At 34.1% G+C, this 27,520-nt stretch overlaps 1 protein-coding gene across 1 annotated transcript in view; it reads right to left on the bottom strand.

The window, feature by feature from the left end:
* CRYBG1 (crystallin beta-gamma domain containing 1) overlaps positions 1-27,520 on the bottom strand; it is a 79,059-nt gene that overhangs the window by 23,458 nt on the left and 28,081 nt on the right. Inside the window, exons 8-16 of the mRNA XM_051997473.1 lie at positions 24,858-24,984; positions 23,430-23,465; positions 22,449-22,603; positions 21,567-21,693; positions 21,334-21,479; positions 6,576-6,702; positions 6,359-6,391; positions 3,643-3,755; positions 2,562-2,691 (exon numbers count right to left, since the gene is read on the bottom strand). Of these exons, the coding sequence (XP_051853433.1) occupies positions 2,562-2,691; positions 3,643-3,755; positions 6,359-6,391; positions 6,576-6,702; positions 21,334-21,479; positions 21,567-21,693; positions 22,449-22,603; positions 23,430-23,465; positions 24,858-24,984 (994 nt within the window). The remainder of the gene's footprint in view (positions 1-2,561; positions 2,692-3,642; positions 3,756-6,358; positions 6,392-6,575; positions 6,703-21,333; positions 21,480-21,566; positions 21,694-22,448; positions 22,604-23,429; positions 23,466-24,857; positions 24,985-27,520) is intronic.

Below are 27,520 nucleotides of genomic sequence, written 5' to 3'. Positions count from 1 at the left end.
TCAACACATTTTTTAAAAAATTGTTTATATTATTTCTTAATTTATTTGATTTTGCCTTGGTAAGGGTTAGAGATTTAGGGTAAATCCAATTTCTTGTATATATATATATATATACACACATTTTAGTGAGGCAAATTGGAATGACTGCTTAGATTCACACAGCTAATAAATGGTAAGAGTCTGAGGCCACATTTGAACTTAAGTCCTCCTGACTGCAGGCCCAGTGCTCTATCCATTGTATCTGTAGTTATAGCTGACCAAGTTCTTTCTTTTGACAATTTCTAAATTCACAATTTAAAAGATGCTTTGCATTCATTCCATGGGCTAACTGCTACAACTGAAATGCAACTCATTTGGACTGGACAAGCCCAGAGAGAACATGAAAGCGGAAAAGGATTCCGAACCAGCTCCTTGGAGTAAGCTCAAGTAGCAGAATACAGGTAATGAGGGCAGAAGAAAAATTTCAAATGCATGATATAACATTCTGGCAGAGTGGTAGCTGGTGGGAAAACAGCAGAAGATAGCTCAGCTTGGAGGATTATTATACTCAGAGATGGAACAAATGCTGAGAGAGTGTGAGACAAAGAGATACACACAGTGACAGGCTTTACAATGCCAGATTCTCCAGAGATTTTTATTTTTCCCAGCAGTTAAGTACTCTTTATTCATTGCTCTTTTATGGTGCTCAACATAATTTCAGACTCAAACAAACCTTTAAGGCAGAAGCTCCCAAACTTTGGTGCCATAGTGACTCAGTAATCATTCCATAGCATCTCTAAACCAAAAAGGAATACCAAATGGTTCCATTTACTAAGAAATGAATGGGACAGGTAAGCAGCACAGTGCACAGAGCACAAGCCCTGGAGTCAGGAGGACCTGAATTAAAATCTAGCATCAGACACTTGACACATATTATCTGTGTGACCTTGGGCAAGTCACTTAACTCCAACTGCCTCAATCCCTCCCCCTGATAAAAGAATTCATGTTGACAATTTTAAATATACCTCAGCATCCTTGTGAGTTCCCTGGGGCAAGTATAACCAGGCACACAGTTGGGAATCATAGATTTTAAGATCTAAATAGGAGATCAGTAACCATAACCACAACCACCATAACATGTCTATAGCTGTGGAGTAGGAACAATACTATCCCGGGGTGCTTACTAAAGTCCAGACCTCACCCCCAGCTAAAAGTTCTCCAATTTTTTTTTCTATGCTCTCCACATGTGTGTTTATGGGAGTGTTCAAAGAGAATTATTTTTCACGATGTTAATCTTGAGGCATCATCCAGGAAAAGATTCAGTCAAGTTCACTATTCTGTACTTATTGGAATGGGCAATCTCATTCATTCATCAAAGGAAAATATTTTTTTCTTATCAACGAAGGCAGTGATTCTCAGCCTTAACTAATGAGAATATCCAATTAATCAGAGCATCCCATCACTTGAGCAGAATCTACAGATTTCCCCACAGTGAACACTCCAAATCAAGGTTTCATCAACTCTCCTGTGTCATAGGCCCCTTTGGCAATCTGAAGAAGCCCACAAATTCCTCAATATAATGGTATTAAATGCATAAAATAAAAATAAATGGCCAATGATATTAAAATAATTATCAAATTATCTTCTTTACAAAAAAAACAACAACAACAACAACATATAAATTTATAGACTAGAGGTCAGGAATCTTTGCAGTGAATATAATACATTTTGTAAGGGGTATCTGGATGACTAAGGTTTAGAGTAATAACTAAATTTTCTCCACTAAATAAGCAAAGATATGTAGCTTTTGGATGATAAAGATTAAAATTAAATATGAACAGAAGAATAGAGAGACAGTGTGGTACTATGGTGAGAACAAAATATTATTTCACCTCATCCCCAAAGCAAGTTAGGAAAGTTCTCCCTTAATGGTATTAAAAGTGCCCTCAAAATGACTCAAATGACTAAGGCTCAGGACCCTTCTGAAGCCCCCTAATCACCTGAGTACAAAATAGGCTAGGCATGAAGGGCAAGAGCTCTTCCTTCAGGTTTGAACAATACTGGAAAGCTTTATCCTCGATAAACAAACATCCCTTTCCTAGCTATAACTAAATCAGCCTCATTTTCTTAGATGCCATTTTCATTCTCATATCATTCCAATTCTAGACTTAAAACACTAAGGAACTAATCTAAATAATATCCAGGCCCACAATAAGTACAATAGAAAAAGGACTGGTTTTCATGGCTTAGTAGGAAATGTACTAAATGAGCAGACAAAGAATGTAGGTCCAAATCCTTGGCCTTGGACAAATCATAAAGTTCCCTCAGCCTATTTCTCCATCTATAAAATAAGCAAGTTGGACCAGGGAACTTGTAGAATTCCTCTCAGCTTTAAATCTATGATCCTATGATCTAATTTAATAAATTCCTCCTCCCCCAAAACATAGAGCTCTGAAGAAAGTTTTATATATCTATTAATCCCACAGATGATCAATTCCCAGATTCTATTAATCTAAGACACATAAAATAGGTAACATAAGCTATACATGTTTATAAATAGACTTTCATGTTAGTTTACTTACAACATCTATATAGCGAAGAGACTTAAAATTCGTTTCAGGAGGACATCCCATTGCAGATAGAGAAGGATAGTGTCCTTCTTCTAATACATACTGATTACCAGAGAAATTTTCCCCATCATAAGCAACCCAGCTGTAGAAGATAAAAAAAAAAGCATAAGAACTGATGATCCGAATAATTTTTTTTTAAACAGACTGTTACAAAACAGAGAAATCTTAATTAAGCCTGAGATTAGAGCACTACTACAAACTTGGGTTTGCTTTTCTAAAAGAAAAAGTAATGTGAAAGGCAGAAAATTATAAATTAGCAAAGTAAAAGAAAGTAAGACTTTCTACATGGGAGATTTTATTTTTTTTTACTGGGGATGGGAGAATGGCAGCTGTGTTGGACAAGGATACTTTTCCTTCCATTTTGATTTTGTTTATACCAAACAAAAATGGTAAAAGAAAAACTCAAACCATAATTAAAGGAACTAATAACTTTTACCTAAGGGAAGAGAAGTCTTATCGGGAGAGAATAAAATCTGCTCTATTTGACCAAGGAAATCAGAATTTACAAGCAATAAAGGAAAGTCACAAATTGGGAAATTTCATCTAAAAATAATGGAGAAAAACTTCCTTATACTTAGAGTTGCTTACAAAAAACAAGGTAGTAAATTTGCTTAGAGGTTTTAAAGCAAAAATTTGATGACAAGGTATTGGGGACGCTATAGGTAAGATTGGTGATTTGACCCGGGAATAGTCTAGATAAGCCTTGAGATCCAATCAAAATTCTAAGATACAATACCCAACTGACATTCCACTTCTTCCATGAAGATTATTCTCACTCCTCCTAGACTCTTATCTTAATTGTAGCCTTTACCATTCAATTTAGCACTTAAATACTAATCTGCTATTATTCACCATTATGTCAAATTAGTCTTATCTCCCCAATTAGTTTATAAACTTACTAAGAGCTAGAAACATATCTGTTCTGGATACCCAACACATACCCCAGGAATGCAAGCATGGGAAGTACTCTGTAAATGATTATCAATGCACTATTGACTCAGTAAAATAGAATTAGATTTTTCTTTCTGCTTACCTGCCTCCCAAAACTCTGCAAGACTTGGCAGAAAAGGAATCTTCAATCTGTTTAGTAGTTTCTCCAAAAACTTTATTACTACCACGGAATTCAGGTTCTGAGAATAAGTGAACCTTTGAAAAGTGAGCATAAAGACAGAATATTATTTTCCAGAACACACTGTGCCTTTAAAATGCTGAGTCAAATATATCCTCTGAATGCTAGTTACAGCTAACCAAGTTTTAAAATTTTGAAACCTTTCAGTTTTTATAACTTCCTTTAATAGATTATTTGTAAACATAATTTCCATGGCATCCACGATTTTAAAATATAAATCTGTAACATCAAAGACAATCCAACAACTGAAAAATCATAACTCTTTGAGAACAATTGTGGTAACAAGTAATAAAATATTTTAAAGCTTTCCTGTAGGCTGTCTCCATGTTCACCTGCTCTAACTTAATAATCAGCTACATTTTGGAAACAATAAATTTTCTTCTCTCTCAATAAAGAAAAACACTTGCTGACCTATCAAAATACTGTATATGAACAAGGGATGAAGACCAGCGTGGTATTTACACTTGTGTAATTAAGGCAGTCTGAGTATGCCCATTAAAAGGCATAAGGCTTGCCCATAAAACTCAGTTGATGCTGAAAGTTGACATTTACAGGATGGGACAAAAAGTCAGACTAGTATCTTTAAGAGAATTACAGGATCAATTCTAAACATGTGCACCCCACATATGTGAGGTACAAAGTGGGCAGGTATGGTGATAGTAGCAAAAGCACTTGGACTGGAGGCAGTAAATAGGAATTGTGGATCAGGAATATGAACTTTTATACCCCACTCTCTTTTGCTAAGGTTAGGATTCTATTATTTCATAATTCATTATCTTGCTGTTTAAAACCACTTGTCTTCTGAACTCTGCTATGGCTAAGAGATACCTTGCTTCTTTTCTTTGAGATACATTTGAATACTAGTAATCAAACCTTTAAAAATAAAACTTAGAATATATACTCATACATTATTTTATATATGTGATAATTTAATATATATCATTTAATAGTGATATGTCATTTGACTTAATGTTTATATATTACATGTATATATGTATGTATGTACATATATTTAAACATATAGATATAGCATATATGATTTTTTTCAACCCATTTAATTAACTTTGAGATTGTATGGCAAAATGGATAGAGCCAGCCTTCTATTCAGGAACACTGGAATTTTAACTCCTACCTCCAAAATAAGCAGGGTATTTTAGCCTGGTTAAGTCACTTAAATTCTCCAAGCCAGACTACTTTTTAAGGCTAAATACCTATACCAGTAGAGGAAGTCTTCTCAGTAGAAAGTTCTTTATACCACTGGACTTACAAGTCCCATTCCTATTCCTATTAAATAAGTCAAACAAAAAATATCACCAATGTTCTCTGGCAACTTTGGGGAGTGGGAAGGGGAAGGGAGACTGTTGTATCCCCCATTAGACTGTGGGTTCTTCAAGGCAGGAACAGTTTTTTATCTTTCTTTTTATTTCCCTACATTTAGGACACAGTGTCTGGCAACCTGCAGGTGCTTAGTAAATGCTTGGTGACTTATTGATTTTTGCTTAGATTTTTATAAAAAGAGAAAATTTTTATTTTTTTTAAAAAGAAATCATTAGGAAAGGATTCCTATACCACTAATGATAAGTACTCCCCAATGCAGCAATGATCAAAGGACAAGTAAGTATAGGCAATTTACAGAGAAAATTCAAACTTTCAATAATCTCAAAAAGAGCTGCTTAAATTCACTAACAGAAAAATGCAAATCAAGACAACCTTAAGATGGTAATCTTATGACCACTACAATCCCCCTTCACTCTCTAAAAAAAAGGCCAAAAAATGATAATATCCATGTTGGATATGGAGGAAACAGCACTCTCATATATTGCTGGTAGGCTTGGAAATTGGTACAAATATCTTAAGGAACACAATCACTTTCTGTAATAAGTATCACAAAACTGATTATACCTTTGACCCAACAATTCTAATGCTAGAATTTGGAACCAAAAATATAAAAAGAAAAAAAATCCCTTTTTATACGACAATACTTATAATAACAAAATATTGAAAACAACCAAAATCAGAGATTGGCCGATTCATATATTCATTATTCATTAATGTAAAGGATTATTATGGTGCCATAAAAATAATAAGGAGGAACCAAAGGAAATATTTGTTGTTTTAAATCTTATCTGATTCTTCATGACCCTATTTGGGATTTTTTGGGCAAAGAGACTTTTTCATTTTCCTTTCCAGCTCAAAAGATAAACAGGGGTTACGTGAATTTTTGGTCATACAGATAGTAAGAGTTTGAGGTCAAACTGGAACTCAGGAAGATGAATTTTCCTGACTCCAGACCCAGCCCTCTATCCACTGAACCACCTAGCTTTCCAAGAAGGAAATATAGAAAGATCTCTATAAAAATACTGCAAAATACAATCAGAAATAGAATGTATACATACTGATTCAACTACATTTTTTTAAAAGAAAGAAACAAATCCAAAGAACTTCAGGTAGACCTTGATAGGGACATAAAACAAATGGATTTTTTTTGGTTCTTTAATTCATTTGGTTCTATCATAATCAATGTTAAGGATTCAATGGATAAATTCACTCTAATGTTGTATCTCTGTGGTACTGATTATTATTAAATTTATAACAGAACATTTTTCAAAGAATTACTTACTTTATTTCTTTCCTTTGGACTAGTAAAGGTATCCTAAAATTTTTAAGGAAAAAAGAAAAGAAAATTAGATAGTAGATACTTTTAATGTTTTTAGTATTTGTGTGGGTAGGCATTAAACTGTTTTATGTTGTGATCCATATATATTTTACTTTGTCAGTATAAACTACTAAAATATAGAACTTTTATGGAACATATTCAAATAAAAATGGTGTCTTACCAAACATATAGGTTGAACTGAAGAGATCTTACAATTCTTGCCTCCCCAGTCTTCAAAACTAGTATACAATCCTTTATCAAGTATATATTGTTCTCCAGTGAAATCTGGATTTTCATAAGCCACCCATCTGAAAAGGAACAAAATCATAGACTTTTAACTTCTTATAGAATTTAGATATAAGCTAGAGATATTAAATATTTCAATTTAATATATAAAAGAAAAAAAATTCTTTGGAGAGCTGCTCCAAAATGCCATGTGCTATCTCAAGAAATAAGGGTATAATCAAGAGTATTCCTTGTTCAGGTATGGGTTAGACTAGAGACCTCTGGAATCCCTCTAACTCAAACATCTGACATAAATTTCCACTTCTATTTAAAGCAAAAACTATGAGTGCAACCACGAAATTAAAAGATACTCCTTGGAAGGAAAGCTATGGGAAATTTTGATAGCATGCTAAAAAGCAGAGACATTACATTGCCCACCTCATGGTGGGCATGGTGTCTCTTAGCCATAGCAGAGAAGTTCAGAAGACAAATAGTTTTAAACAGCAAGATAATGAATTGTGAAATAATAGAATCCTAGCTTTAGCCAAAGAGAGTGGGGTATAAAAGTTCACATTCCTGATCCACAACTCCTATTTACTGCCTCCAGTCCAAGTGCTTTTGCTACCATCACCTGCCATACAGTCAAAGCTATGGTTTTTCTAGCAGCCATGTATGGCTGCGAGAGTTGGACTATAAGTAAAGCTAAGTCCCACAGAATAAACCCTTTAGAACTGTGGGGCTAAAGAAGACTTTTGAGAATCCTTTTGATAGCAAGGAGATATATCAGTTAATACTTAAAGAAATTAATTCAGACCATTCATTGGAAGATGAAATACAGAAGCTGAAGCTTAAATACTGCGGGCACATAATGAGAAGACAGGACTCATTGGAAAAGACTTTGATACTGGGAAAGAATGAAACAAAAGTAAACAGGGACTGCGGAGAGTGAGACAGATTGAGAGTGACAATGAACATGAGACTGGATGAACTTCAGGAGGTAACAGAAGATAGAAGGACCTGGTGTGCTATGGTACATAGGGTCACAAAGAATCAGACACACTGAACAACAAAAAATATACAAGATGGGAAAGAAAAAGCATGTCCTAGTAGATACTTCTATCCATGGTGAGCTGGCCATGGAATCAAGAAGCCTTGGATTCAAGTCATGCCTCTGTGTGATACATCCTAACTAACTGTGTCCAATCACTTCATCTCTCAGTGTCTTCATGCAATTCTCTAAGCCTAAAGTCTAGATTACAGAGGAGTTGCCATCAGTGTCACTGGAGGGAGTTACTATCAAAATAAGCTCACAGATTCAGGCAAATCATTACAAGGAGGGCAATGATAAAAATTAAGCATGAGCTTCCAAAAGCATAAACACCGAAGAGAAGAGATGAGATGTAGTTTCCATCATTTAGAGAGTAATACACAAATAATTATAATTTTTTAAACAAGGAAGGAAGGGGGAATTGAGGTAAATATAAATGAAAAGTCTTGCAAAGCCTCAATGCAAAAGCAACAGAAGGAAATAGTTTTCTAATTCTGTCCTAATCTTTCTTTATATATAGTATACAGTAACTTCTACAAGGAACAAATCAAAATGATAGCTAAAATCTCCTTTCACAAATTTCTAATGCCCTCACTTTGGAATTTAATTTTCATTTGGAAAATTAAAGAAAGATCCTATGATATTTATTTACCTTTATCTTAAACCATATTAAACCCCAAAGAACTTTATTTCTAAAAAGAACCTCATAAGCTTCTTCCTCTAAGTGATCAAGCAAGAATTCCGGTTTCTGACTTCAACACCAAAATATTTCTACAGCAAGATAGTAAAAGGCTGTGTCTCTTTTGTAAGAAACCACAATGACAAATGTTATTCCACAATTCAAAATGATTGGCTAAGGAAGTGGTTAGTCACAATGCATACCAACTGTTAAAATGTGTGGCATATCTTTTCTCAGATTAAAAGATACAATTTTTTTCATTTAAATTATATATCAACACATTACTTTTAATCTTTTAAATTCTTCTGAGTAACATAATTGGTAGAGATGAAAATCTGACCCCAAAGTTAAACAACAAAAAATAAGCACCTCCGGGTAAGTTGTTAATGGTTATACTGCATGGTGTCAACTCATGATATAACCACTTATTAATCACACTAACTAACAGGCTTGTTGGTGTCAATGTAATTTAATACCATCCAATTCAACCAACATTTATTAAGCTCCTACTCTGTACAAGATATTAATTTTTGGTGAGTGAGAAAGCTATTCCATTCAATTCAATAAATGTTTAAGCAAGCATCTAACACCTAAAAACTCTCTCAGGTGAATATGCTTAGAAATATCTCAAATTCACAGGTATTCCACTGTGCTAAAATGATCCTTTGCAAACTTAAACAATACAGACTTTCATAGATATGTTTTGTTTTTGTAGTTCAGTCATTTCAATCTTGACATTTTGTGTTCCTATTTGGTGTTTTCTTGGCAAAGATACTGAAATGATTTGCTATTTCCTTTTCCAAATCATTTTACAGATGAGGAAACTGAGACTTATATGGCCTAAGGCCAAATTTGAATTCAGAAAGATGAATCTTCCTGACTTCAGATCCATGCTTTAAACTTTTTAGAATCTTTTCACATTATTCATCACATTCCATTCTCACAAAATAGTGAACAAAGTGGTTGGTACAAGTGTAATCCTCATTTTCCAAATTAAAAAAAAAAAAAAAAAACATCCAGAAGCGCAAATTAGTGAGTTTTCAGTCACAGAAATATCCTCAGATGTGCTACTCAGACTAAGAATGGAAAAGTCTCATCATTAGTTGTTGGCTGCTAGATGATGAACTTTTCTGCCATGGTAACCCATGAAACAAGAAAAAAATAAGAAGTTGTGGGTGGGTTGCTATCTGAACTGTTCAAAGGAACAGTACCCACATCAATGAGATCACTGAACCATCAAAGCATGAAAGTAAGACATAAGCAGTAAAAAGAGACACAATGGAGCCCAATATTCAAAAGCTCATTAGAAAAAGGTAGCTTTTTGAGAAATTAGATTCGACCATACATTATAAGAAAAAGATAGAAGAGGCCTTAGAAATCACTATATTCAATCTCCTTTCTTTATAGAGAAAGGAATTCATGTCTCAACAGCAGACTACAAGACCACACACCTAAGTAATCACAAGTGATGCTTAAAATCCCAAGTCACCTATTGCCTACACAGGGGTTGGGCTAAGTAAGTCGGGCTACCTTGACTAAAAGCATGACCTAAATCAATTTTGTATTCTATGAAATATGAGCTGCTTTCTTTCATAGAATATTCCCATTAAGCCAATATGAATAAATTCTACAAATCTAAAACCTATAATGATAAACTGGATTAAGATTTGGTTACTATCTAAAACCAACTCAAATATTACAACTACTCAAAAAAGCAGAAAACATGAGGAAGAAAAGAAAACCACAAAGCTAAGATTCTTTATTTAGATTTAGAATTGGAAATCATTTTGAAGATCATACAGAGAGGCAGTATTGTACAGTGGAAAGAGAACAGGATTTTGAGTTTGGAGGACCTGAATTCATATTTTGCTTCTTTGACTTGCTATTGTGACTTAAGGAAAGTCCTTTAAACTCTTTCAATTGTAAAATGGGGGTTATTGAAACTTAGAAGTTTCAATGATCCTTTCCAACTCTAAATCTAAAATCCAATGATACTAATATCTAAGCCCTTTGGTTTACATATAAGGAAACTGGGGTCCTGAGAGGTTTCAATTAAATGATTCTTTACAGGGTTTAGCAAGACTGCATATGAACACAAGTTCCCTGACTTAATTTAAAGCTCTTTCTATTAACCAATTACCTACTAGTCAGCTGACTTCAAATATTAACATGAGAAACAAAAAGATACTGTTGATTCCATTTCCCAAAATGTCTGTTTCTTAAGCAGCATTCTTGTAAGCAAAATGCTAATACAGAGTATGCTTCTTGTATGTACATATTCTCTCCCTCATTCAAATGCTAGGTCTTAAAGGGAGGGAGGTATTTTACTTTTTCTTTTTATATTCTCTTCATCCCTACCCCCCACCCAAACTCAGCATAACATAGTTATGATATAGTTAAGAAATTAATTCTTGTTGACAGATTAAATCACGTCACATAAATGAAAACGCATCGAATTAAGAATCCTAAAATCCTACATGTCATTAATTATTAAGCCCGGAATTTTACATTTCTGAGTGTTTATTTATCTATAAAAGGAATGGACCGAAAGAAATAGATAACTTATCAAACACCTACTTTGTGTTCATTTTACAAATCTCATTTGATCTTCACAATAACCCAGGGAGATAGAAGCTATTATTATTCACATTTTACAGATGAAAAAACTGAGAAGTTAAAGGACAAGCCCAAAGTCACATAGCTAGTTAATTATCTGCAGTTGAATTTGTCAAGTCTTTCAGATGTGGGGCACAGAATTTTGCTGACTCCAAGGAAGTTGAAATATATGGTTTCAAAAGTTTCTTTCTACTCTAGTTCTACTTTGTTCAAGGAAAGATAAAATTCCTTAAAACACATCACAAATGCTCATGTCATCAACTAATGGTGGATATACTGTGCGCAAGCTTTCACTAGGCAATAGAAGAATTGATTTTTTTGTCTGTAGGAAGTCTCCTCTATGTCTCCCATTCCATCCAGCTGTCTTCTCCCACCCACCCCCAAGAAAAAACCCAAACCAAATTATGATTTACAAATGAGACAAATTAAGGCTAATCATTTACATCACAAAAAGTTCCACTGGAATTGGTCAGTATCACACTCAAATAACAATTTTGATTCACAAAAAAAATTTACACACATTTTCATGCACCTCCAAAATCTAAAAAATGAGGTTCAGTTCTAATTTCTAGCAGTCTCTCAGAATCACATTATCTACAGATTAGAACTATTTGCCTAAATCAAATCAAATCTTTAATACTGTGCTGTTTTTTCAGTATCCCATACAAGACTTACTACTGGCAAGAAAGTCTCATCAATGTATTTCCTACAGCAAAAAAATCCCAATCCTGTTCAACTATGAAACTTTTGTGTGAGTCTGTTTATCAATTTCCGTGAGGATGGGGAATGGTAGGGTCAGACTAATCTCAGACTAACCCCCCTCTAAAATGTTGAAGGCCTTCTTTATAGTCTTTACACTGTGTAGATGCTAGCAGAGCATGTTCTAGTCCAATAATGTATTTTCAGATTCCTTCCCAAAGTGACTTGGCTGGCTATAAAATACAATGTACCTTTCATTTGTAGCTAGGTGGATATGCTCCAAAACTATCTTTGGTCTATAATATTTGAGTGAATTTATTTTTTTGTTGGGGGATGGAAAGGGACAAGGACAGAGAGTATGGAGAACAAAATAAGTAAATTACTTATTAGCATTTGAAAGAAATACAAAACATCAAAATAAACTATCTTGAGAGAGAAGATATTGATTTACTAGGAAGTTATACACAGGGCTAACAAAATCATTTAGTATCGTTTCCTATAGAGGTGCATCAAATAAAGGTATCTTCATTTCCCCCATAATCAGTTTCTAAAATCTACCAAATTATGTTGTTTGACATATAATAAATACATACAGAGATAATATAGATAGATAATACATTTGTGCTCAACTCTGATTATACCAAATCTAGAGCTAGATTTTTTTTTTGCAAAGAAAATTCATCACTGCTTTTCCCTTTCGCTGCATTTCAAGTCTGCACCTGAACATTCCTTGTTTACAGCATCAAAGAAAGATAAAGTCACAAGTGCTGACAAGCTCCAAGTAGATAGCATAATTGCTCTGTAAAATTTGTAACTAACAAAAATTAAGGTATAATTGCAATAACACATCTTAGTTTTCTGTAATGGACCAAGAAAAATGAAAGTAGCACTGCTTTAATTTCACTGGTTTTGACTAAAAATAATGCTTAATTTTGCTGGGAGAAAAATTTTGAAAAGAGGAAAATTTTCTCTTAGAGTAGAAATAACATTTTAAATGACTTGGGAATGTTTTAAAACTTAATTAGTAATGTGAAAAGGATAATTTCTCATTGCCATGAATTTTTGGTTAAAAATTAACATCATTTTCCTATAAATTTACTGATCAGATTCAAATTTAAATATTATAGTCAGTTCTAGAGCAAATAAATGAATCATCAAGTGTTATAAAAGCCTTCTGAGTCATTCCAGAAATTACTGCAACAAAACAGGAATTTCAAAAAACCCTACCTGGTTACTAGAGGTCTGCTTAAAACACCTATATGTGATTTCCTTGGTCGGAGCACTTTCTGTAGCAGTCTTCACTAAGAAATAAAGATCCAAACTAAGTAACTTTTTCCATTAGCAAAAATCATGCAAGGAAAATATAAAAAGCTTGATTCTAACTCCTTTTTTAGAAAAAAAAAATCTATTGGACACTGACAGTCTCCATCTTACAAACAGGATGTGCTCAAAAGATGTGTATTCTGAGTTACAATTTAGGATTATTTTACTTATTTATTCAAAACACATTTATGTAAATTACAAGGCAAGAATCTGAACAGAAGACAGAGTTGTGATTTCATTGATATAATAAACTTCTAGGAGAAGAAATTCACTCTATCAATGTAAAAGAAACCAAGTTGGAATAAGATGGAGCCACCAAACTCAGATTTGGAACAAGAATGCATGTGGCTATTCAGGCCTAATGCTCAAAAATTTCCGGAGTCCCAACTAACCTCACATTCCTCTTTTAAATACTTCTACTCGTTAGGAAATTTTTTTTTCTTACATCAAGTTTAAATGTGCTCCTGTTTAACTTCAACCTCTTGTTCAAATTCTACCCTTTTTCATGTCAAATACTTGAAAACAGCCATCACTTCCTAGCCTTCTCTTCTCCAGGCCAAACTATGCCAGTTCCTTGAACTAATACTTATCTGGCATGGTCTTTGCTACGTGGACTATCTTTCCTTGAAATAAAAAAAAATTCTTTTCTTAAAGCAGTGCCCAGAATAGAGAACTAGATGTGTTCTGGAGATTGCAGAGTGGAGAGTCCTGGAGATTATGCCTCATTTAATGACGCTCAAGATCACATGAGACTCTTTGGCAATCATCTCTTACTACTGACTCATGTAGAACTTGCAGTCTATTAAAGGGTATCACAATACAAAACACTGATAACTACAATGCAAAATGCTACATGATAATTGCATTAGAAAATTGCAAAACAAGTGCTAGGTGCAGTAACAGGGGAAGACTCTTATTGATAAATCAAAAAAGACTTTATGGAAGCAATGTCATTTGATTTGAATGCTTCAAAGCCCTGGCAGTAGGGTAAGGGAAGATACTGCAGGCACAGAATAGTGTGAGTAGAATACTTGTTGAATTGAACAGAAGTAGGAAAATAAATATGGTATTTGGGGGACAGATATCAATTCAGTTTGACTGATAATTAGACTATGTGGTGAGGATACACTGTTCAAAGCAAGGTGGCACCAGTTTGTCATGCAAAGGAGTTTGAAAGTTTTTCCACAGAAAATAGAGTCACTCTAGAGTACAGAGGACAGTCATTCCTGGATCCATGTGCAAAAAATTATTTTATAATAGTATGAAAGATGAATTAAAGAGAAGAAAGAGCATGGGGTGGGAAGACCTGTTAAGCATCTATTGCCACAGCATGATAAATGTGGAAATATGTTTAGAAGAATTGCACATGTTTAAATTATATTGGATTACTTGCTGTCTAAGGGAGAGGAAAGGAGGGAAGGAGAAAAATTTGGAACAGGGTTTTGCAAGGGTAAATGTTGAAAATTACATTTGCATGTATTTTCAAAAATAAAAACCTATTATTTTTAAAAATTAAGAAATATAACAAAAAAAGAATCTATTGCCATATTTCAGATGGGTAGAAATAAGGTTGATTCTAAGATGGTGAACATGGGTGCTACAGACATTACATAGGTAACTGAACAAATATGAAGTGAGAGAGTCAATTATAGCCCAATGTTTTAAACATGAGAAATTAAAAAAGGGTGCCAATGCCAGAAATAGCTGCTAAAAGAAAAAGTAGGCTTAAGGGGACAGTCAAGTGGCAATGTGTGATAGGCAGGTAGAAATATATGCAATTTCAGTTTTGAAGGAATCTGAAGATTAGAAATATAAATTTGGGTTATATCTGTGTGGTAACTATATATTTGAATGATGCAATGGTCAAGGGTGAAAGGAAAGAGAAAGAATCACAGAATATATATATATATATATATATATTTTAATATAATTAGTTTCTTTTATAACTCTCTTTTATGCATTTAAAAATATTATTCTGAGAAGTGGCACATATGAGGTATCATATGCTCCAAAAAGGCCCATGACAGAAAAGTTAAAGATTCTTCATCTAAAAAAGTACAAAAGGAGAAAAGGATAAATATTGGAAAACAGGCACAACAGTGCACTCTTGCTGGAGGTGTGAATAAATCCAAACATCCTGGCAAACCATTTGGCCCAAGTGTACATACTTTTGAGAAAATTATTAAAACTAGGCCTAGACCCCAGAGGTCAAAAAAAAAAAAAAGAAAAGAAAAGAAATTGGTCCATGTATACAAAAAATATTTACATTAGCTCTTTGTGTGTGTATGTGTGTGTGTTTGGCAGCAAAGAACTAGAAACTCATGGGGTATCCATCAGTAGATTCCCCAGTAGGGGAATGCCTGAATAAATCATGGTAAATAATGTAATTGAATACTATTGAGCCATAAGAAATGACAAAATAGAAAGTTTCAGAGGAAATAGAAAAGATCTCAATGAACATATTCAATGAAATGAGTATAACTAGGAGAACAAATTAGACAATGACATTCACATTACAGAGGAAAAAAAAAGTCTAAAGACTTTAGAACTCTGTACAATAAAATGATAAACCACAAATTTAAGACTAAAGACTATCAAAAATTAGATATGAATTTAAAATGCAGACAGACATACATATTTTCAGGAATAATAAACATGAAATTTGTTTTGCTGGACTAAGCAATTATGATTAGAATTTTATCGGGGGGTAAGGAGATTGGTTGTTGTTCATTTGGGCAAGCATATAAAAGTATATAAAGACAAAAAAGATTTTAAAAATTATGATCCAATGTAAAATGAGTGAGACTGAAAAGTCAAGAAAGAAATTTTAAAAAGAAATATGATGAAAAATAAAATCATGATCCAGTTCCCTTTCTTCATGACTCTAATGTAACAGTTAATCATCCCCATCCCTGGATATTCTGTTCCCTCCTGATTTCTCCTTATACTGATATCCCATTCTCTCCTTCTAGCTATCTGGCTATGTCCTCTCAGTCTCCTTGATGAACCATCATCCATCACCCTATCTCTAAATTTGGTGGAGCCAAAGGTTCTGTTTTGAACCCTGTTACTGTTTCTCCTCAACTCTCAGTGATTCCCCCTCAGTTCCCAAGGGATGGATGATCATCTTTACACAAATACCTCAACATTTATATTTCTAGTCCTAATGTCTTTTTTGTGTTTCAATTGTATATACCCAACTTCTTATTTCATGTTTCTAAACAGATGTTATATAGATTTCTCATGTTCAACATTTGAAATAAATTTATTATCTTTCTCCAAAAGCCCACATCTCTTCCAAACTACATTATTCCGATCAAGAGTAGCATTTTATTTCTAATTCACAACTTCAAAAGTCATCCTTGACTCCTCATTTTCCTTCATGAGCATATCCAATTAGCTGCCAAGTCTTATTGATTCTATCTATACATCTCAAATCTGTCTCATTCTTGTCTATTCTCATGGTCACCATCTTATTTCAAGCCTTTATCATATCTCATCCATATTATTGGCACAGCCTCCTAATAGGGCTCTTTGTCTCAAGATTCTACCATGACTATTCCAACTTCCAATGAGTAGACAAAGTGTCCAAACATCAGAATTATGCAACTTCCCTACTTAAAAACCTTAGAGGCAATAAGATAAAATGCAGATTCCTTTCCCTAATCTGGTTCCAAACAATCGTTCCAGGTGATAATACATGACTTTGCTTTATACATTCCATGTTCTAACCAAATTGGCCTATGGGCTAGTCTTCATATATGACATCCTACCTCAGATCCATGCCTTTAAACACACTGTCTCTTGTCCTCTCATAAACGCAGGGGTTCCTTCAAAACTGAGTTCAAGCAAAACCTCCAACAGAAGGCCTAACTGCTCTGTGGTCTGGCTTGTGACCTCATCTTTCAACTGAAACAGTTCTCTCCAAAGTCACTGATGACCTCTTAATTGCCAAATCAAATGGCTTTTTCTCAGTCCTTATCTATAGTATCTTGTCACAAGGAACAGCATGTATTGTCACAACTTTTAACTGAGGGTGTCCTGGGTCTCTCCTATTATTTTCTAAATACCCTCATACAAGGTGATATTAATTACAATGGGTTAAATTATCATCTCTAAAAAGATCATAACTCATATATATATGCATATACTGAAATGGAGAAATTTTATATATGTATACATATGTATGTGTGTACACAGTTGTGTGCATATATGTATGTCTTTATCTACCTTGCTATATCATCTGTAAAATTAGCTAAAAAAGAAAACCACTCCAATATCTTTGCCAAGAAAAATCTAAATGGGGTCATGAAGTGTCAAACATGATCAAAATAAATGAACAACAAAATGCCACTATAGTAAATATTATCTGTAATGTATATGTATTTGTATGTATGAATTATGCATATACACATATACATATGCATATATGTGAACACACACCACGTAAAAGCTTGGTATACCATTATAATTATTGCCCTTTCTAATAATATGTGTTGGGCCACCAGGTGGTACAGTGGATAGAATGCTGGATCTGGAGTCAGGAAGACTCATATTTCTGAGTTCAAATCCAGGGTGAGAAACTTACTGACTCTGTGAACCTGTGCAAGTCACTTAAGCCTATTTGTCTCAGTTTTATTATCTGCAGAAGGAGGTGGGAAAAGAAATACTCTTAATATATTTGTGAAGAAAACCCCAAGTGGGATCATGAAGAGTAGGACATGACTGAATGGCTGGACAACAGTAAAATAAATATATATGTATACATATACATACACATATTAGAAAAGGGTATTTACTAAGGTGGTATATCAAGGATGTGTGTGTGTGTGTGTGTGTGTGTGTGTGTGTGTGTGTGTATGTGTGAAAAGAGAGATAATATAAAAAATGATCCACTGAAGAAGGAAATGGCAAACTATTCCAGTATTTTTGCCAAGAAAACTCCATGAACAGTATTAAAATGCCAAAAGATATGACACCAAAAGATGAGCTCTACCTGGAAGGCAGGCCTGGTGTGCTATGTTCCATGAACTGAGCAACAATATAGCATATATACATATTCATATGTGACACAGGAGGGCAACAGTTTCTAGGATTAGAAGAAGCAAGGTCTATCTGTTTACCTCAGAGGATCAGGTTGAATAGACTAGCTGAGAATCTAGAAGTACAGTGACAAGCAGATAAACCAGAGAAACTTATCCTCTCACCCTCTTGACTTCTGCCACCATATATAACTCCTACCCTAGACACACCCTGGATTAGCGCTTAGGACCATATTAGAGGTGAGGACATTGATGGGGATTCTCTAGCAACCCTAGGACCTGCACTGAATAAAGGAGGAAGGATAGGGAAGACAGGATGATGTAACAGAGTGGTGGAACTAGTTAGAAAGGCCTTGGTTAAAATATTGCAATAAGACAATTACTAGGCAAGTCATGTAATCTCAGTTTCCACATCTGTAAAATGGGGATACCAACAGCACCTACCATATAGAATCACTGAGATATCATGTATAAATTATTTTCCAAATCTTAAAGCAATGTTGTGCATGTTAGTTGTTGTTATTGTTAATAGTAAATCTGAGGGTACAACAAAGAGGAAGAGAAGCAATTGTAACCATTAAGTAAGGGAAGATGTTCCCAAGTTTCTCTTAAATACAAGGAACATGAATAAGTCAGTCATCAAGGGCTGCCTGTACATACCTGCCCCCTTGTAAATTAAAGAGCCCATCCCAATAAAAATTCTAGGAGGAATTAAGCTGAAAGAAATTAAATCATTTTACTCTGGACCTGGAGGTTAAAATTTCAGAAATAAGACCAACTAGGATCCTTTGATGTTTTATGTGTCATTAAACGAAGAAAAAATACAGTAACATGCCATTGTGAGGGCTAAGAGGAGAAGACAAAGCAGCTCTGACAATGGGTACAAAGGTTCCACTTTTATTTTACCTCGTGTGCTAATGAATAGCCTTGAAGAAACAAAATTGAGCATCTATGTGCTTCCTCTCTCAGGATGAATGAGGGTGATCTGGCCATTGGTTCCCATATGCCTGATTCCATTCCTTAACATCTTAGTATACGATAGTTCATCAGAAAGAAAACTATCAGCATTTGCCATTGAAATGATTTGCATTAAGAAAAGACATGCCCAATTTTTCTTGGGCAGTACATTTGTGGAAATATGTATAGGAGAATAGCACATGTTTAACATATAATGGATTTCTTGCCATGTAGGAGAAAGAGTGAGAAGAAGAGAGGGAAAAAATGGAACACAAATATTTGAAAGGGTGAATGTTGAAAATGATCCATGCATATGTTTTGAAAATAAAAAGCTTTAATTGAAAAAATCACATAAAATAATCCAGTACAAATAAGCCATGGCATCATTTAAGATATAAAAGGTGTTCCAAAAATCTTAGTGCAGTTTAAAGCTGTTATTGTTCAGTCATTTTTAGTCTAGTCCAAATCTTCATGACACCATTTGGAGTTTTCTTGGCAAAGATACTAGAATGATTTGTCTTTTTCTCCTCCACCTCATTTTAAAGATGAGGAAACTGAAGCAAAAAGTTTCGAGTGATTTGTCCAGTATCATACAGCTAGTAAGTGTTTGAGGTCAAATTGGAACACAAGAAGATGAGTTTCCCTGACTCCATGTCTGATACTCTATACATCACACTACCTAGCTTCCTGGTATAAAGTTATCACAGCTTTAATTCACACTAAGACTTTTTAGGATGGCTTGTACCATTTTCTGAACAAAAAGCTGATAAGATTCTAAACTTCTGGATTAAGGAACAATAAAAGGTATTTCCTACTAAGAGAAAAAAAAAAAACTACAAGTCCTAAGCTTCATCCTACCAAAATAATACTACTTATACCACAGTGATGATAATGTGTACAACACTAAAAGACATAATGGATATAATTATAATCCTTAGTGGAGTAAGGTAATGATTGAGGAAGCATATGACCAAAAATGTAATTAATTGTTAGCAAATCATTTCTTTACTCACAACCTTTCTCTGAACAAAAATTAAACCACCAAAAAATGAGAAATGGTTATGTACTATCAGCTGCAATTGCTCAATTATTTGGTTTAATCTGATTTATATGAAAGGTACTATTTGGTTGGGGGTGAGAGAGCAATGTTTGCTTAAAAGTGCTGTATAGATGAAATAAAATGTATTAAAATGTTTTGTAGAAATAAAGCATTCAATTACTTAATCCAAGTTACATAACTTTTTTTTCATTTAATTTTCTAATTCCATGTAAATATAGTTTTCAGGATCCATAATTTTAAAAAAAACCATGTCCATGTAAAAATCACATTGAAGAAAAAAACAGGGAAAAAAAGGAAAAACTTAGGACTTTTCTAAAAGTTAGTTGAAGGGGAACACCTGAAAACAGAGGCTTTTTCTGAGTTAACAATGGTCCACAGGCTAACAAGTCATTTTCTAGGTTGATCCATACAATGAAACCAGTTTTATTAAAAAAAAAAATGGACAGTGATAAGAGAACAACCACATGGAGACAAAGGAGACATTTGTTTCTTCACCAGATATGTAAAAGATAAATAATTAACACAGAAAAAACTGAACAGGAGAAGATCATGCTGGATCACATTCTGCCAAGAACACAGCACTTTCAAGTTACTTCCTGACACTGAAGCCCATCTTTTAAACACTAACATTATCTGAGGGATATTGATTTGAATCCCAGAATACCATTATGCTTGGCGAGCTTAAGTGGGTTTATTACTCATTTAAGTGGATAATTTGTTTTCAAGAAGTAATATGAAAGACATATACAAGGACAAAGAAATAGGCATGAATCATTCCAGATTGAAGGACAAATGGAAGGCAAACCAAATGCCACTCTGGTATTCATGAAATGAACAGTATAAGAACTAGAGGAAGACTTTTAGAATTTGGGGGTAGATGCTCTAGAGGAATTTACAAAGCAAAACAAAAAGGATAAGAATCATAATTAACTATAAAAGACATATGAAGAAAAGATGTTATGTGCATCCAGAGAAAGAACTGATAAATAGATATATAGAATAATATACTTATTTGTCTCTAATGGTAACCATTTCTAGAGCAGAGTGATTGGAGGTGATGGGAGGGACTGAAGAAAGAAAGAAAAAAAGAAAAAGAAAAAAATGACATAATTTTAAAAAGAATAGAAAGTTGTACACAGCAGATTTGTAATTGTGTGTACAATCATCTTTTTGTTATATTATAGGGAGATCATGGATTCAGTTTCAAATAAGTAGATAAGCAAAAAAAATTATTAAATATGCTCAAATATTTCACTAAAACAATTTTTAGAATGCAGATATTTTACTTACACTCCACTTAATACATTAATGGACTGTGTCTTTACTCCATAGCCAGTATCCTTTAAATTGGCAACAATTCCTAATACGTCAATATTTGAACCTTTGGTTCCAAAGTTTTTTTCACTATACATTATCATGTGAGCATTTGAAAAATCCTGTTAAAAAATGAAGAAGCAAAAAGTTAAAAGATTTATAATTGTAATTTTTAAGAGTATTGACTATTAGTTTTTCTTTGCACTTACACCTAATACAGGCCGTAAAGACTTCAGTTCTCCATCATAGCCACCCCAATCTTGCCATTCTTTGTATTCACCTTCTTCTAGCAAATATTGATGTCCTGTAAATCCTGGTTTCTCAAAAGCAACCCAACTATGAGAAACAAAATCAATAAATAGTTAAAATGTTATAGTTTTTTCAAATTTTTATTCCATTTCAATAACAAAAGTAATTTTAATTATTTTCCCCAAGTTTTATTCATTTTTCAATAACTAATAAAAATTACAAGACAATGACAGATTCATGAGTTGCAACTATAAGTATTTTGCTCTAAAATGAAAAAAAGATTTAATAACAGCCCAAGGAAATATGTGTCAGGAATTACTGGAGAGAGCTGTAAGCCAGTGAGATGCATGCATTTAACAAGAAAAATGATGTGAAAAGAGCTTTGATAAACCAAAAAGGAAAAACAATTTCATATAATGAAATTTTTAAAAATGTCAGTAAAAATAAGCTATTTGAGATCATATTTCTAAACAACAAAAGCTTCTATTGTATAATTCAACATTGAACAGGGAAAACAATCTATAACAATCTAAAAAAATAAAATAAAATCTTTCTTCACTATGTTCAGTCATAATTTGGTTGGAATAAAGTACTAATTATGCCAGGAAGGTAGATTTGATTTTGTATAGGGCAGTGATTGTTGCTTCACTTATTCCACCCCCACTCCATTCCATTCTGGCAGTCCAATCAGCATCACTCAGATGTGTGCTGCTGGCAATTGACGGCTTGGGGGACAAATCCATTATGCTGTTGTGTCTCCAGCACCACTTTTACATACAAAAACAGCATGTGTATTAATTTATGAGAGGGGAAAATGATACTAATACTTTCTTTTCACTTACATGCCTCCTAGAACTTTTATAGACCCTATTGATTTCAATGGCAAATTATCTTCTCCAACTTCTTCTGTTTCATCTCCTTCTATGATGAAATCACACATTTCTGTTTCTAGTTCCATACATTTTCCTTCAAAAAAAGGCTTTTCGTAAATAATAACCTATAGTAGAAATGAAATATACCATCAATCTGTAAGAACACACATGGTCAGACAGCTCAGTATTAAAACAACCGATTTTAAAATGTTTATAACTATGGCCTTTTGTCATATTTTATTATTTAGGAAATTAACTCAAGTTAAAAATTGCTTTCACATGTAATTAGGAAAAAAAACAAAAAATATCATCTTAAAAAATTAACTCATTCTGTGGCATTCTGTGAGAGTTAACTGTGTCAAAGGAAATAAAAAGCCAGCCCTAAAGACAAGATGTTCACTTCTGCCATTTCTATGAGACCATAAACAAGTGCCTTAAAGGGGAGTGGATAGATCACTGGGCCTAGAGTCAGGAAGACCTGAGTAGGTAGGTCATTTAAATTCTTCCTATCTCAGTTTTCTCAACTATAAAATGGAGATAATAATGGCACTGATCTCAAAAGGTGGTTGTGAACATCAAACTAGATTATATTGTAAAGTGCTTAACACAATGCTTAGCACATAGGAAACATTATTTAAATGTTAGCTATTATTACTGACCTGAGCTCAACCCTTAACACTTCTTGTGGTTGTTAAGTGTGTCCAACTTAACAGGTGTTAAGATGTGTCCAACTTCAGGAAAAGTCAATTAACCTCTTAGGATACCCAGGTAACCCTTTCTCTAAAAATACATTACAGATGAGTGACCAACTGCATCAGGGTAAGTCATTTTCATTCTAGATGTTCCTTCTGTTGATAAAATCAGAGGCCCAGTTCTATTCCTATTCCTACACTTTCCCCTTGCTCCTCTCCAAAAAAAAGATGCAATGGAATATATAACTTTTTTTTTTACCTTTGGATCTGAAGGGAATTCAACTTTTCGACCACCCTGAAAAAAAAAGAAAGATCCATCATTCTTCTGAGAACAGAGATTGGCAAAATGTAAAAATCAATGGATTTAAGAATCAGAAGACTTGGGATTGAATTCCTGACAATACTTGGGTAGTTTTGAAAATTGTCCCCAAGTTCCTAAGAGTAAGGTAACTAATCCCCTTCTCCACCCCTGTCAAAATGTGTTTTCAATCAACCCTTGTAAGAGATTAGATCCTTTTACAAGGGTTGAATGGATGACAAACATATTGCTAGAAACTCAAAAAGTCAATTAAAAACATCCTTGAGAATGAATCCAACAAGTAAAATATCAAAAATGGTATCACACAGGACAAAGAACACTAGTCTGGAAGAACTTGGCTCTATCTGTAAAATAAGGCAGTTGAATGAGGTAATCTTTAAAGTCTCTTCCAGCTACAGTGTTATATGCATCTAGAAAGAAGGTTAACCAATTACTAAATTTCAATCAAACAGAAAGCCTATGGCATTCTTAAAAGTACAGGGTGCCCCAACAACTTATTTCAGTTTTAAACTGCTAAAACTTAAAACTAAGATTTCTGGGACACATCTCTGATGGCCATTAAAAAAACAAGAATATAGCCAACAGATTCAAATGTAAAACATGAGGTATGATTATTAGGCAACATGACTGATTTTTTTTAAGTGCTCATATCACATCAGGCAGTATTTTTTTTCCAAAGAAATTTCCTCAGGAGGCAGCTATAAGATGATTCCAACAATATCACAATTGTTCTCAAATATTTTTAAAACTCCCCCTTTGGAACTGCATTAAAAATTTGAAGCATCCACAGTTTTGTAAATATCCAGAATACACTTGGAAAGAGTCAAATGTCATTTAGAGCCAAGTTTGATAAACAATAAAATTGACTCAGATTGTATAACAATATTTTTTAGTTAAAAGTAAGTAAAATAAAGTAAGAAGGTGGTGGGTTTGGAGTTTGAGGCTGAAACTTAAAGAAATTCCAAAAGATTAGTATCAAAAAATTTTTAACTTGTTACATCAATTTGTTACATCATTAGATTATTCATATAGTCATCCAAGGTGACCACTTTAAAGCTTATCTGCATGCATGAATTCTGTCTAGTATATCTCTCTTTCTTAAAAATACTGTTGCTTTACAGTGATGTCATGTTAACAATATAAAATCTGTCAAAAAAAAAAAAACCCATCTCTTTTTTTTTTTTTTTTTTTTTTTTGCTGAGGCAATTAGGGTTAAGTGACTTGCCCAAGATCACACAGCTAGGAAGTGTTAAGTATCTGAGGTCAGATTTGAGCTTAGCTCCTCCTGACTTCAGGGATGGTGCTCTAACCACTATCCCACCTAGCTGTCCCCAAAAAACCCTATCTCTTGGAATACTATCAGTTTACCATTTTCAGGGGCCTCATTGATCCAATGTATGCTTCTTCTGTGTCCCAGAAGGATAAATCAGGATATTCTCCAGGCTCAAGGACAAAAGGGATACCCTGAAAACCAGGTTCTTCATAAACCAGCCATCTAAATAAGCATTCCAAAAATGGCAGAAATTAAAATCTATAGTTATTTCAATATGCAATCTCCATGGAAAAACAAGGTTTAGTCAGACAGATCCCCATCAGTAAGTAGAAAGAAAAATAAGCTCAATGTAGGAAAATTAGATTTTATCATATTTTTTAAAAATGCTAGGGAGCTTTTGGTGACCAGTGAAGGTTCATACCTGCTCCAAACATACTCAGATTGAAGGCTTGGTCATATATCTCAGTGTGAGAATTCTCACTTCTCTCACTTCTCTCTCTCTCTCTCTCACACACACACACACATACACACACACACACACACACAAGTATCTATTTACAATTAGGAGAATACACTATGGGCTCACCCAATTTCTTTGGTAACTTCCAAAAAAAGAAAAAAAGCAAGGTTTTATGGTAAACATTTACAATATCTCAGGTCAACAGGTGATAAATAGTCAATTCACCAAAGACAAACCTTCTGTGACATTTCTCCCCACCCCTCCATCCCCCCAGTACATTGCACTAACAAGAAATTATTTTAAAGTAAATACTTTTGGTCATAAAATAGTTTGATGTCCTACCCCTTTCTAGGCCTCCTTTCCACTGCCATGGCCCAAGGGCACTGTTTTTCCCCTGGCTGCTTTTATCAACGTACATTTTGGTGACTCAGTAACTTATTATTAATTCAGGGACTTGCAACCAGAATCTCATTAAAGCACTGTCAGGAAAAGGAGGGAGTACTGGAGTGAAGAGAAGAAATGTTAGAAGCTATGAGAAGAAAGGGAGGAAGAAGGGGAAAATCTAAAAAGCCCCCACTTAGCAATACTGTTTCTCTAATCCCTTGTTTACCCAGCTATTTTAACAAAATCATTTTAAAGGTACACACCTAAACCACACACACACACACACACACACACACACACACACACACACACACACAAAAGGTGGAGCAAGAAATTCCCTTAACTTTTGTTAGGATTGCTCTGCCTCAGGATGGACAACATTTGAGGCTGTAACCCCAACCTACATTATCTTATTAGCACAAAGGTCATGCTTTTAGTGACCTAAAACTGCTGCTAAACTATGAGGTTTTAACGATCTAGAAACATCCCACCATCACTGCTAGAATGATTTGCTATAACTGGTTCTAACAAATTATCAGAAATGGTATGACAAATTTCTATGACAGCTTAACCTACAAATGAATAACTCCTAGATTTTCACCCCTAGAAAACACTTTTCTTCCTACTACCAATTTCAATAATAATAGTTTATATTTTTAATTTCTAATGAGGTTTATGGTTTCCATGTAAAGGCTAACAACTAATAACAGTTAGTGTGAAATAGTAGATATAGAATGGGCCTAGAGAAAAAAGCCACATCCTGGCTGGTGGCCTCTAGACAGTCCTTACAGTGCCCCAGGCTCTTCTAGAAATTGCAAAACAGCCACTCATTTGTACATCTGCACTCATATTGGGAGTCTCTCACTGGAAGCTTCTCACTCAAAAATAAACAAGTGGAAAAAGTAAAAATCATTAGGAGTTAGTGTTATCCAAAATGAATCTGGTATCTGAAAAGACTTTTTTTTTTTTTTTAATCAAAGTGCCTTCTCAGTACCTTGAATCTTTTCACCAAAACTTGTTTGGTGCTAATACAAAAAGACATTTTTAGACAGAAGTCCAACTATGGGTGGATTCTGGAATCTGAAAACTGATATTTTAAGCATGATTCACTTTTCTTGAATTCTGTTCTGACATGATTTGTTAATCACAACTCAAGCAGGGGAAAAACAAGTATCTTATGATATTGTTTTTATGAGTCTCATGATGCACTGTTTTGGGGTATGGTTCTGAGAGGTAGTATTGTATGTTCAAGTCTTACCACTGATAAATAATGGCTGTGTGACCCTCAATAAGTCATTTTTACATTTTAGTGTCCCAGGCAACTCATTAGAACTAAAAATTGCAGCACGAATATCAACCTGCATTGGTCTGAGAGTTCTCTATACCAAAGAAATCAGAGATTCATTCCCCATCCCTGTCCTAGAAGACTTTTTTTTAACTACCTCATAATATAAGATATATTTATAAACTAATGCGCTTTAAGACAGAGGCAGCAGAAATAATAACATGTCAGAATTTCTAGACTAAAATGTGTTTTGCCAATTTAGGAGTCTATTTGATTTAGTATAGCTCTTGGGAATGATGTGGTAACAACTCCCAGGCTATCTATTTTCACTTAGGAATGATATATTTCTTTCCTTAGGCTATCTTGCCTTAGTTTACCTTGTACTGCCAGTATGCTGAGTCTAAAAGATTGTTGGCTGTCAGATAAATAGCCTGCTGGTCAGTGGTAACAAGATGCTTGGAGCTAATGAGCATCAATAATGAGGTGCCTACACTAATGCAAGCCCAGTACAAAATTTGATGCCTGCCACATATACTAGTGACAGTTCAGGCTTAAAGACACCCCTCCGTAAGGTTCTGCCTTCTCCATCCCAAGCTCTGCCCAGGTAACTTTGGGTAGGGCACCTGCCC

Source organism: Antechinus flavipes, chromosome 4 (assembly GCF_016432865.1).
Source record: "Antechinus flavipes isolate AdamAnt ecotype Samford, QLD, Australia chromosome 4, AdamAnt_v2, whole genome shotgun sequence".
Classification (NCBI taxonomy): Eukaryota; Metazoa; Chordata; class Mammalia; order Dasyuromorphia; family Dasyuridae; genus Antechinus; species Antechinus flavipes.
This window is presented reverse-complemented; position numbering and strand designations above follow the sequence as displayed.